The 14,074-nt window shown below is 40.5% G+C and overlaps 1 protein-coding gene across 1 annotated transcript; it reads right to left on the bottom strand.

The window, feature by feature from the left end:
• Window positions 1-3,731: 3,731 nt before the first annotated feature.
• On the bottom strand, window positions 3,732-5,000 carry LOC109214379 (secoisolariciresinol dehydrogenase-like). Its single transcript, XM_019378290.1, has 2 exons — window positions 4,978-5,000; window positions 3,732-4,146 (listed from the first exon to the last, which is right to left on the bottom strand). The coding sequence occupies exons 1-2, from the start codon at window positions 4,998-5,000 to the stop codon at window positions 3,732-3,734; spliced, it is 438 nt and encodes a 145-aa protein (XP_019233835.1).
• Window positions 5,001-14,074: the final 9,074 nt, after the last annotated feature.

Here is a 14,074-nt window from a genome sequence, read left to right as displayed (position 1 = left end):
CAAATAAACCTGTGCAGTTATAAAATGTACAGCGGAAAGTAAAGCAGGAATAAACAAGTAAGGATGGGAGGGGGAAACATGTTGCGGGGAGATAACAGTTGAAACAGACTCTCAAGAGAATTATCAGGAAACCAAAATTCAACTTCTAACAAGGATAAGGAAAACAAAGGTAGGTTTCACTCTCGGTTCACAGCTCGTTGGAGGCGTGCAACCCGATCCCATTTCATTATATCTCGTGGTAGGCGTACCGCCCGCTCCCATTTCACTAAATCTCGTGGTAGGCGTATCACCCGCTCCCATTTCATTAAATCAACAGTTCTTCCAAATAAAATTTACCCCAACAAACGCAACAATTAATACGATTTCATAAGACAACAAGTACACAATAATTATGAATCACTGAGGAAAACAAGTAATGACAAGTAGCAATTAATTACGGACTTTATGGAGCAAATAGACAATTTAATACTTAGCATGCTAAATGTCAAGTAGCAATTAAGTCACATAAACATGTAGCAATTATAGCATAAATTCAAGGCATAATGTTGCGCAAGGATACCTCGAGCCAACAATAACAAGTAACACAATAAAGGAAAATGCCAACATAAAGAATCACAGTAATAGTGGAATAAGTCAATTAATGCACTTGAACCGATAACAACAAGAAAATCAGTAAATAAAAGTAGAAGACAACATAACTCAATTATCAGCAAGAATCAGGAAAATCAAAGACAAGTGCACGACATCATCCTTCGTGCTTTTACTCTCGTCCTCACCAAGCAATAATATAATGAAAACCTGCACGACATCACCCTTCGTGCTTTTACTCTCTTTCCTCACCAAAGCAATTAGATTATAAAATGTGCACGGCATCACCCTTCGTGCTTTTACTCTCTTTCCTCACCAAAGCAATTAGAATAATAAAATGTGCACGGCATCACCCTTCGTGCTTTTACTCTCTTTCCTCACCAAAGCAATTAGAATAATAAAATGTGCACGGCATCACCCTTCATGCTTTTACTCTCTTTCCTCACATATAATCAATAGAATTGGCACGGAATGGTACATCGTGCGGCACGACATCACCCTTCGTGCTTTACACTCTTTCCTCACAATAGCAAACAATGCACGGCATCACTCTTCGTGCCTTAACACTCTTCCTCACCCAAACAACAATCACAAACAAGGGCAAGGGAAATAAACAAGAACATATAGGAATCCCGGCAAGGGAACAACGATTTAAGAATTAAATCCCGGCAAGGGAGCAACAAGTAAATAATTAAATCCCGGCAAGGGAACAACAATTAAAAAATTAAATCTCGGCAAGGGAACATTTCAATAACTCGTTTCTATCTTTCACTTGTACTTCATAACTCACTTTACCACTTGAGCAATTGCTCCAAAGGGTTCAATCATCTCATATACTTTCACAATTCATAATATAACTCGAGCCAATGCTCCAAAATGCTCAAAGGTCTCAATTCCTTCCACGAACTTTTCACAACAACTAGAAATCATCACCAAAGCATGAAGAATACAACGAAATCATGAAAATCACAATATAAGACTCACGGTCATACTTGACACCAATGTATAGATACTCGTCACCATGCCTATACGTCGTACTCAACAATTATCACATAGCAAATAGGACTCAACTCCTAATCCCTCAAGCTAAGGTTAGACCAAACACTTACCTCGATGCCTTGAACACAACTCAAGTCTCAATTATAGCTTTACCCCTTGATTCCACCGCCAATTCGCTCGTATCTAATCACAAATTACATAATTACATCAATAAGTGCTAAATGAATCAACCCCAATGCATGAAAATGAGTTTATCCAAAGTTTTACCCAAAAAGTCAAATCGCCCCTGGGCCCACGTGGTCAAAACCCGAGGTTCGAACCAAAACCCGATTACCCATTCCCCCACGAACTCAAATATGTAATTTGTTTTAAAATCGGACCTCAAATCGAGGTCCAAATCCCCAATTTTTAAAAAACCTAGGTTCTACCCAAAACACCCAATTTCCGCCATGAAAATCTTTGATTTTTGGTTGAAATCATGTTAAAAGATGTTAATGATTGAAAGAAATGAGTAAAAACTAACTTACAATTGATTTGGAAGAAGACTTGTTCTTGGAAAATCGCCTAAGTGTGTTTGGGTTTGAGAAAATATGAAAAATGAAGCTCAAAATCGTTTAAGTGTAAAAATTGCAGGTCTCTGATATGGGAAATGCGAATAGGGGTTCGCAATTGCGAACCCCGACCTCTCAGATGTGGGAATTGCGAAACAGGGTTCGCATTTGCGAATCCTTCATAATTCTCCAGGTTTCGCATTTGCAAAGGAGCTGTCGCAATTGCGACATCGCATTTGCGAATGAAGGATCGCATTTGCGATACATGCTGAACAAGGGAGGTCTCGCATTTGCGAAGGGGAAGCTCGCATTTGCGAGAAAAGGGTGGCCTGGGCTGGCTTCGCATTTGCGATCCGGCCTTCGCAGTTGCGAACTCGCATTTGCGAACTCGCATTTGCGAGCCAGGCTTCGCAAATGCCTGCAGGCCTGAACACACCAGCATCTTTTTTTAAGTTCAAAAAGCACCCCGTGGCCTATCTAAAACTCACCCGAGCCCTCGGGGCTTCAAACCAAATATACACACAACCTCAAAAACATCCTACAGACTTGTTCGTGCGATCAAATCGCCAAAATAACATCATTAACATCGAATTAAACCTCAAAATCCAAGAATTCTTTCAAACTTCATAAAACATCAAATTTTCCAATTTAGGTCCGAATCATGTCAAACGACGTCCGTTTTCAACCAAATTTCACAGGAAGGACTTAAAACAAATATAAGACCTGTACCGGGTACTGGAACCAAAATACGGGCCCGATACCATCGCTTTCTAATCAGATTTCATTTCTAATTTCCTTAAACAATTTCAGAAATAATTTTACAAAAAAATTTATTTCTCGGGCTTGGGACATCGGAATTCGATTTCGGGCATACGCTCAAGTCCCATATTTTCCTGCGGACCCTCCGAGACCATCAAATCACGGGTCCGGGTCCGTTTACCCAAAACGTTGACCAATGTCAAATTTATTCATTTTAACATCAAAACTTAGCATTTTTCACAGAATTTCATATTTAAGCTTTCTGGCTACGCGCCCGGACTGCGCACGCAAATCGAGGCGACTCTAAATGAGGTTTTCAAGGCCTCGAAGTCATAGAATTTAATTTAAAATAAGTGATGACCGTTTGGGTCATCACAAATCTCTTGAATTCCTGCCCGTGCCTGTTGTATCTCGTGCCTCTTTAACTATTCTTTGCCAATTGTCATCCTTTGACCAGTCTACGTATCGTGACATGTCACTTTTCAATCAATTCTATATATGAACTTAATTTTTCCCAATACAATATCTAGGTTAATATAATTCTAAAAATAATCCAAGTATAACATATTTGCTATAGATTACAGAGGGCGGACCTAGGATTCGACCGTCATAGGGGCATCATGACATTCAATATAAATTTATCACTGCTCATAAAGATTGGTACAGGGGCCTATGCTAATATCTGACTATTTCTTGAAGACATTTGCAAGTATACATGAAGTTTTTGCCAAAGTCTCCGGGTGCTAGTGACCCGTCTTCCTATAGTGTGCGTGCGGCTTCGCTATAGTAAGGGATTTAAAACACACATTTTGGTTAATTCTAAGTGCAATATGCTTAGTGTGAAATATTACAAGGAGCAAAGTCAGGATCTATCAGTAACGTAGAGATAAAAAGTGCGATTATCTCGTACCTACAAGGTTGATACTGATGACTTTTTCGAATTCGGATTTCTTTATCAAGAATGTTAGATTTTACTGCTCCCATAATACCAACATTGTTGTACATGATCTCTAGCTTGCCATACTTGTCTACAGCAATGTTCACAGCATTTTCTAGATCTTCTTCTTTTGTAACGTCACAATGCACAAATGTGGTAGATGTTGGATCCAATTCTTTGCAAACTTTATGTGCCAAATCATCTTGGATATCTGCAATCACCGCTTTAGCTCCATGTCTTGAGAAAAGTCTTGCAGCTGCTTCACTGATGCCGCTAGCGGCACCTGTTATAACTGCAACTTTACCTTCTAACCTAAAATAATTGATAATGATCATGCATGTTATCTTTAATATTTCACCTCGAGTTAAAATTAAAATAATAGTGTAAAAACTCTTTATAATATGTATCGGTGTATATAATTTAAAGCTTTCATTTTATAAGTAGTGTTCGTGTAAGATTTACACATAGTGTAAATTAGACAAAGAGATAGAAATAAGAAAGAATGCAATAGTAAACATGTTTAAATCAATCAAATAGAAAGGGGATGTTACATCTTAAACTTTAAACATTTATTCCTGTTTAAGTAAAAAAGACAGGTTAAACAATAAAGTACAAGAAAATAAATGAAATACTCATAAGTTCTCACTATTCATATCCTTGGAGGCTTAATGATAGTAACAAATTTTGGCCATTTTGGCAACAAATCCTTTATTGATCCCAATTCTGCTCCAAGAAATAAAACCAATAATATAATAGAGAGGAAGCTGTGGAGAAAAAAGATAAAGCATATTCATATTTTGTAGAGGCCAAATTTCAATTTTGAGTTTTCAAAAGGGTTAAAGTTACCTAAACCGATAATAAAAAGAATTTTTACACTATGATATAACTTAACTTGATATAATAGGTTGTTACTCTATTTTTCAAATTGCTACATATACATACTTGTTACGAATAATTACATGTTGTTGTATGTCAAGTTTAACATAATGGTGTAAAAATCCTTATACACGATCAATGAACAAATTCTTTCAAAAATTATTATGGACAAATATTACATGACAGAGTGACTAGAACATGTACTACTCTTTATTTGGGCACGATTCATACTTATCTAAAACATTATAGCAGCAAGGAACGTCTTACCTTCTTGCCAAATGTGCAGCCATTGAAAAATGTATTAGCCCTCAAAGACTTCAAGTGGAACAAAAAAGCAATATTGCATGGACACGTGATATATCATAATGATTCGACAAATTGCGCTATTATTATATAAAGAATAGGGCAGAAGGATTATTAGCCACAGAAATGCTATGTGGGCCTTGCACCAGAAACTGAAAGGTCTTACTACAGAGCTAAATAGGCGGTCCAGGGGATATAGTGGATGTGTTTGAAAGGTCAAAGTCTTGGAGAATGAGACCATAACGTATGAAGAGGCACATGAGCTATATGTCTCTAACCACAATTACAAGGAGGCTCACCGGCTGATCCAGAATTTGAAGGTGGGGTACATGAACAGACTGTTCAACTAGTGGCCTCGTTGGATATTAATTTTGATCTCAAAGATTACAAGCAAAATATATGACCAGTTTTAATATATATTTGAAATTTTTGCCGACGTTAATAGGGTCTGGTGATCCTCTAATCTATACGTAGGTCCGCCTCTGATGGGAGGTCCTTCATAGAGCATAAGCAGAATACAAGATGAAGGATTCTATTCTCAAGTGAAAAAGCTAGAATTACATGGGCTGAAGAGGGAGATACTAACTCCAAGTATTTTTACTGTGTATTAAAGAGAAGAGGTGGAGTTCACATATTCATAAAATCAAGGATAGCATGGGATTTGGGTAGAGGAGAAACAAGAACTCTTAGATCACTACTAGAAATTCGGGAAAAACCGTCCACAAAAATCGATCAAAGTTGGTTGGTAATGACCAATAACCGTCCAAAACGCAACCATTAACGTGTGGTCGGTATTTTGAAGGTCGGAAGAGCACACCCGACCAAAGTCGGTCGGTCGGAAATTATAGACCATCATTGGTCGGTATGCTCTACATGACCAACTGACAATTAATTGACTTTCCGACCAACATTGGTCGGAATGTTATTTTAATAATTTAATTTTACCGACCAACGTTGGTCGGTGTTTTAAATTTATTAATTTTGCTTAACAAAAACGGTATTGAAAAATATCTTTTTTATAAATAATTAAAATTTAAAAATACCGACCAACGTTGGTCGTCAATCTGGATAGGACAGACAACTTACCGACCAAAGTTGGTCGGTAATGTTGAATTTCACGGAATTCAATGTGCATTAACAGACCAACATTGGTCGGTAATTTGCAATTTAAATTTTTTACCGACCAAGGTTGGTCAATTTTCTGGGATTAATTTTGGCAGAAAAAGCCTGTTTTGGTAGCTACACCACCTACAAAATAAAAACAGCATACTAATACCCCAATTCATATCTAATAACCACCAATTTACCACATACAATCCCTAATTCACGACAAATCCAACCAAACATGCAACAACAACTAAACATCCAATTAAAACTTTAAAACTAACAAATTAAAGTTCAATTAAACATCACAATCCAAAACCAAGCAAAAACTAAGTAATTACAACAAGTTCAAAATTGTTCAATCTAATTCAAAACTAGTTCTATTAGTCTAGTTCAAAGTATATCAAAGTATTGGTCAAGGGGTGTTTTCTACAACATCATCACCATCTGATGAACTTTCATCTACGAGACGGTATAGAGAACGGTCTTATGGAGGACAGGAAGAATGATCACGGGACGGACAGGAGGAACGATCACGGGGAGGACCAGAGGAAATGATCACGTATAGGCCGAGCCTCTGGCGATGACTCACGAGATCGGGGCAACGGAAAAGCTCCAGTAGAAAGGAGAGTTCTGATCTGAGCTTGCATACTAAGGAATTGAGCATCTCTAAGCCTTTCTCTTTCCTTGGCCGCTTCTAGCTCGGATGTAAGCTTTGTCACTGTCTCCTGCATAGCCGAGAGGGTCTCCCTATTAAGTTCCTCGCCCTGTGAGAAAGCCCCAATTCCTTGCACTCCACACTTATAGCGATGGATTTTTTTTCTCAGGAAGCCCGTATACCTTTCCCCTTTTTGGACCGGCAACAGCCTTTAACCATATTCTTTCAGCATTCTCGTCCGGAGGTTGGGTTGGCTTGCCCGATTCACCAGCTGGCTGACTATGAATGAATTCCTCCACATTACTTTTGTAGCGACCCTACATTATTTTAAATTAAAGTATTTAAAAATTCTTATAAACGTAAATTATTACACTTAAAAAAAATTGAAAGCTTACATATGCAGTCTCTGCCCGTTCCTCGACCCACCTATCTCCATCCCTCCTATTTCTTCTTCTTTAAAATATGCGTCTCCTTGAATAGCTCATCATGGCTCATTGGACGCCCATACTTTTTTTCCTGAAAACAAATTAATATAGTTTATAAATAGAATTGATATACTTAGAAAAGTAAAATTATTTAAGCAATTACCAATCTTCTTCTTATTGTCCGATGCTGAAGAAGCCTCCCTTCTCGGAAGAGCGAGATTTCTTTCTGTAATGACCTGACCGGTCGTTTAGAGCTTTTGCACTTTGCTCGCCAGTTCTCGGGAAAGACTTGCTCCGTGTGATACATTACGACTTATGTAAACAGTTGGTTTTGGTTTTCAGGGTAATCAGAATGAATTTGGAAGAACGGTTCTCAGTTTGAAGCTTGAAATTTGAAAGGTTTGACCGAGATTTGACTTGTTTGTATATGACTTCGGATCGGAATTTTTATGATTTGGTTAGCTCCCTTAGGTGATTTGAGACTTGGGAGCATGATCGGAATGCATTTTGGAGTCCGTGGAAGGTTTAGGCTTGAATTGGCGAAATTGAGATTTCGGCATTTTCCGGTTGTTAGGTGATGTGTGTGCAAAATTTCAGGTTATTCAGACGTGTTTTGGTTGGGTTTTGATCAAAAGCGGAATTCGGCAGATTTTAGAAACTAAGGCTTGAACCCGAGGTGTTTTGGTTGATTTAGTGTTGTTTGAAGTGTTTTAATGATTGGAATAAGTTTGAATGAGGCATTGGGTTATGTTTGTGCTTTTGGTTGAGGTCCCGGGAGCCTCGGGGTGATTTCGGGTGGTCAACGTAGAGGTTGGAATTTTGTTGCAGCAGCTGAAATTGCAGCTTCTGGTATTTTCGCATCTGCGGATTGGGGACCGCAGATGCGGCGCCGCAGATGCGGGTGGTTTATCGCAGAAGCGAAAAGGGGTCAGATGAGCAGTTTCCGCAGAAGCGGTCAAGATGGCCGCATCTGCGAAGCCGCAGATGCGGAAGCTCTATCGCAGATGCGATTTTGGGGCCTTAAGTGAAAAATCGCAGAAGCAGCGGTTTGGCCGCAAATGCGGTACCGCAGAAGCGGATTTTGACCGCAGATGCGGAAAGGCCTAGGCAGACAATATATTTTATTTCATTTCGCGATTTTGGGTTATTTCACCATTGTTGCCTTTGACCTTGGAGCTTTTTGGGCGATTCTGAAGAGAGAAATCAAGAGACTTCGTTAAGGTAAGGAATTTTGGACCTAAAACTCAATTCTATGGTTGTATTTCAAGAATTTAGGGCTGTAACTAAAGGAATTAAGGGGCAAAAATGGAGGATTAGGGCTTGAGTTTAAGAGGCCTTTAAATGGGGATTTGAGGGGTCATTTGGACTCCGATTTTAGTATTTTTGATATGTATGAACTCGTAGGGAGACGAGGAATCTATTGATATAAAAATTTCTGAGTTTCGAGAAGTGGGCCCGGGGCTCGGGTTTTGGTTATTTCGGGATTTCTGCCCTTTATTGATTGTTTTCGCTTGGGCTTTGTTCCTATGACATATTTTGACGTCCTCGTTCTGATTTTGGATAGATTCGACGCGTGTGGAGGCCAATTCGAGGGGCAAAGGCGTTGCGAGCTAGAGATTTAGTCGGTTCGAGGTGAGTAATGATTGTAAATGATGTTCTGAGGGTTTGAAACCCCGGATTGCACATCGTAGTGCTATATTGAGGTGAGATACACGCTTGATGACGAGCGTGGGGCCGTGCACTATTGGGGATTGTGACTGGGTCCGTCCCGTACGACTGTTAAGTCGTGTATTTGATTTGAAATCTTATGATATTCCATATTTTAGAGATTTATATTATAATTTGGGCTGTATGCCATGTTTGGGGCCTTGTGCCGACCTGTTGAGACCCTTAGGGGCATTTTTACTATTTTTCCTCACTCTATTTGTTTGAAAGCATCACCTCAGTCATGTTCTACCTGTTTATTATTTAAAACTGGTTTTATCTCTTTACTTCTTAAAAAATGAGCCCCAAAATCGCGGATGAAACGAATTAAAACATTCTGCCCAGGCCTAACCGCATCTGCGGTCAAAATACCCGCTTCTGCGGTACCGCTTTTGCGGTTAACACTCCGCTTCTGTGGAAATCACTAAAGCCGGCCTCTGCCGCATTTGCGATCCATTATCCGTATTTGCGGTTCCGCAGATGCGGCCCCACAACCGCATTTGCGGTTTCTGATAATCCCCTCCATAACCGCTTCTGCGGCTTCTCCCTCGCACATGCGGCGCCGCACCTGCGGTGCCTAAACCGCAGGTGCGAAAATATCAGAAGCAGCAACTTCAACAGCTGCAACAGAATCCAATTTTTCTCCGTTAACCACCCGAAATCACCCCGAGGCTCCCGGGACCTCAACCAAAAGCACCAACACATCCTAAAACCTTACTCAAACTTGTTCCAATCCTCAAAACACCTCAAACAACATCAAATCATCTGAAACACATCGAATTTAAGCCTAAGATTGTTAGCAGCTATTATCTATGCCTTGAAGATTTGGGCACTATTTGTACAGTGTCCCTTGTGATATCTACACTGATCATCGGAGTTTCCAGCATCTGTTCAAACGAAAGTATCTTAACTTGCATCAGCGGAGGTGGTTGGAGCTGCTTAAGGATTATTACATCACTATTCTATACCATCGCGTGAAGGCCAATGTGGTGGCCGATTCCTTGAGTCATCGAGCGGAGAGTCTGGGGAGATAAGCATATCTACCAGCAGCATAGAGGCCATTGGCGTTGGATGTTCAGGCCTTGGCCAACCAGTTTGTTAGATTGGATATTTCTGCATCGAGTCAAGTTTTGGCTTGTGTGGTTTCTCAGTCTTCTCTTTATGACTGTATTAGGGAGCATCAACATGATGACCCCCATCTACTTGCCCTTAGGGACACGGTTCAGCACGGTGATGCTAAGGAGATCACTATTGGAGATGATTGTGCTTTGAGGATGCAGGGAAGGCTACGTGTGCCTAATGTAGATGGGTTTTTGTGAGTTGATTCTCCAAGAGGCTCATAGTTCGCAGTACTCTATTCATCCGGGTGCCGAAAAGATGTATCAGGACTTGAGGCATCATTATTGGCAGAGGAGAATGAAGAAGGACATAGTAGAGTATGTAGCTTGGTGTCTAAATATCCAGCAGGTGAACTATGAGCATCAACGGCCAGGTGGATTCCTTCAGAAGTTAGAGATTCCAGAGTGGAAATGGGAGCGGATCATTATGGATTTCGTTGCTGGGCTTCCACGAAGTAAGAGGAAGTTTGATCCAGTTGGGGTGATTATGGATAGGCTGACCAGTCAGCTCATTTCATTCCTGTGATGATTACGTATTCTTCCGAGTAGCTGGCTCGAGTTTATATCCGTGAGATTGTCAAACTTCATGGCGTGCCTGTTGACGTCTGATAATAGGCAAAATCTAGATGATTTAGCTATTATTATGCTTCCGCTTGATTATATTCCAAGGTCATATTATGATTAATTGATGAAATATGGGCTCTAATTGTGGATTGTATATATTTCAGGTTAAGGAGCTTATATTATGCAAGAAAATGTGATTTGGAACCATTTTGGAGCAACAAAGACCCCTCGGAGCTGAGTATGGTTGAAGACAAGGCAAAAATCAAGGCCACTGCACAACTGGGCTAGCGCGCCCGCGCTAAAACTATCGCGTCCAAGATACAAACTCAGCAAACTAGCGCGGCCAGATGCGCGCCCAAATGCGCGGCCGCGCTAGTCCAAAATCCGGCGATGGTTCATTGGGGGCAAAAGTGGAAATCTGGAGAAAAATTCACTTAACCTATATAAGGTCAAGCTCTCCCAAGGGAGTTTTATCAATGTTTTCATAGGCTAAAGCAAGACATAGAGAGGCAAGAGGCAAGGAGGAAGTTGGATCATCAAGTTTTTCTTTTCTTCTCTTCGTTTTTGCTAATTATGATGAAAGTGAATCTAATTGTGATGAACAATAGTATGAGTGGCTAAAACCCATTGTTCTAGGGTCATGGGTAAAACATGAATGTTGTTGTTTGAGGTTTAATTTGACAAGTTGGTTTATCATCTTGGGTTGTTTATTTAATTCTGTTATTAATTGCTTTGCTGAGTAGCTAACAGTGAAACACTATCTACGAATCTAGAGTTGAACTCGAAAGTGGGAATTCTAGGTTGCATATAGAATTAAATAGAGCAGGTTCTTGAACCCGGGCCTCGGGGAACAGATTCGCAATTGGGATAGACATATACCCACTTGCCTTGCTTGGTTAAAATACAGGAATTGTAAATGCGTTCTTGTTAATCTTAATTCCATAGAAATATAGGCATTGAGTTAACTTGAGCAGGCGAGTAAGAAGTCGACAGATTCTTACGAGTAAAATAAACCTTGTCAATCAATAACCCAGATAAATCGATTAGTCATCTTAAGCTAAGGACACAACAAGATTGTTAACTAGCCCGTGACCCTGGAATATCCTCTCCTACTGTGTGTTATTCGAAACTGATATTCGTTTGGTTAATTGCTTTAGTTAGATTATTTCTTGATAATTTAGGTAGTAAAATAAGTACATATTTATTCTGTGACACATCTCTTGAATAAGTAAAGTAATTGGGTTTGATTCAGTCAATAGTTGATCACAAGTCTTCGAGGGAATGATACTCTACTCACTACTCTATTACTTGACGATCACGTGCACTTGCGTGGGTGTTTTTGGTTACAGCAAGTTTTTGGCGCCGTTGTCGGGGACTTAGAAATTAGCTACTTGACTGACTTGAGATTTTATTATTTATTTAATCATGTTTTAACTTTCAGTTCACTTTGGTTGTGCTAATACAGTATTTTCTGTTGAATGCGAAGAAGTAGAAGCACAAACAATCTCCTTCCTCTTGATCCCGGAATTGAACAAACACTTCACAGATTGAAGAGGGAAGTGGACGCTAGAACCAGAATTGAAAGAGAGTTGGACATCGTAGTTCAACCACAGCCAATTGAGATGGCAGGTAATGAGGAACGCGCGGTGATTGAAGCCGCAAGGCCCAGTCTGACTAATATGACTCAGGCTATCGTGAAGCCTGATATCACTGGGCACTTTGAACTGAAACTATACATGGTGCAGCTGATCCAGTCCATAGGGAAATTTGTGGGTCTACCTCATGAAGACCCACAGAGACATATTCAGAATTTTCTGGAAATTACGGATACTTACAACTATCCGAACGTTTCCAAGGACTATGTCAGGCTGACACTTTTCCCCTTTTCTCTGCTCGGGGAAGCTAAGGAGTGGTTGAATTAGGAGCCAGCTAATTCAATCCGCACGTGGGATGATCTGGCAAGGAAGTTCTTAATCAAGTTTTTTCCCACCAAGAAAACAAAGATGTTGAGGAGTCAAATTCTTGGGTTCGAACAACGAGCTGGCGAGACACTTCGTCAAGCATGGGAAAGGTACAAGAAGTTGCTCAGAGACTGTCCTCACCATTGCCAGACGAACGAGGTATTGGGTCACACTTTTGTAGATGGGCTAGATGATGCTTCAAAGATGAATCTCGATTCAGCTTGTGGGGGTAGTTGCATGGCCAAACCGTATAGTGAAATCCAACTCCTGCTGAATACCTTCACTGCTAATGATAATAACTGGCAAGGTGATGGTGACTCACGAAAGGCAGCTAAGCAAAAATTAGCTGGGTTACTTGAGCTCGACGAGGTGTTAGCAATGAGAGCCGAAATTGCAAAACTGTCCAATCAGATGACGAGGATGACAATGCAGCAGCCACATCCAATGCAACAGGTACAACAGATGACTATTTGCTGCGAACTATGTGGTGACAGCCATATGAGTGAGATGTGCCCCACGAATCCAGAATCCATCTATTATGTGGGACAGCAAAATAGAGGCCCACCGAAACAGCATGCACAATACGGGAATTCCTACAATCCAAATTGGAGGAATCATCCCAACTTCTCATGGGGTGGAAATCAGCAGAATCAGAATCAGTAGAAACCCCAAGGGGGTTTTAATCAGCCTCAGAGACCACCCCAACAAATGGAAGAGAACACAAATGATTTACTAAAGAAGTTGTTGATTGACAATCAGCAGCTCAGGACCGACTTCAGAAATCTTGAGAGGCAGATGGGGCAGTTAGAAACGAATCAAAACACTAGACCTACAGGAGCCCTCCCCAGTGATACAGAAAAGAATCTGCAAGTGAATGCAGTTACACTTAGAAATGGGAGGGAACTTGAGGAAGTGCCAAAGAAAAGGAAAGATAAGCCCGCGCCTGAGGGGGAGTTGATCCCTAAAGTGACAAATGAGCCAAAGAAGACTACTAAAATTCCAGAGCCAGTGGATGCCCCAAGGCCACCACCACCTTTTCCCCAGAGATTGCAGAAAAAGAATGATGATCGCATGTTCAACAAATTTCTCTCCATGTTGAGCCAGGTTCAATTGAATATCCCAGTTGTTGATGTACTCCGTGAAATTCCAAAGTATGCTAAGTGCATAAAAGATATAGTGGCTCACAAGAGAAGATTAACTGAATTTGAGACAGTTGCACTTACTGAGGAGTGCACTTATAGGGTCCAAAATAAGCTCCCTCAAAAGCTTAAGGATCCTGGCAGCTTCATGATTCCTGTGCGCATTGGTAATATTGATGTGGGTCATGCTCTTTGTGATTTGGGGGCAAGCATAAATCTGATGCCCCTATCGTTGTTCAGGCAATTGGGTCTTGGAGCTCCGAGGCCAACTACTGTGATGTTGCAGCTGGCTGACAGGTCGATAGCACACCCTGAGGGGGTGATTGAAGATGTGTTGCTGCAAATTGGGAAATTCATCTTCCCTGCTGATTTCATTATCCTCGATTAT

The sequence above is a fragment of the Nicotiana attenuata genome, unplaced genomic scaffold (genome assembly GCF_001879085.1).
Source record: "Nicotiana attenuata strain UT unplaced genomic scaffold, NIATTr2, whole genome shotgun sequence".
In the NCBI taxonomy this organism is placed as follows: Eukaryota; Viridiplantae; Streptophyta; class Magnoliopsida; order Solanales; family Solanaceae; genus Nicotiana; species Nicotiana attenuata.
This window is presented reverse-complemented; position numbering and strand designations above follow the sequence as displayed.

Coding starts and splice junctions, on each gene's coding strand:
- LOC109214379 (XM_019378290.1), bottom strand. CDS start 5,000: ATGGCTGCACATTTGGCAAGAAG. Junction 4,147..4,977: donor GCTGCACATTTGGCAAGAAG/GTAAGACGTTCC, acceptor CAATTATTTTAG/GTTAGAAGGTAAAGTTGCAG.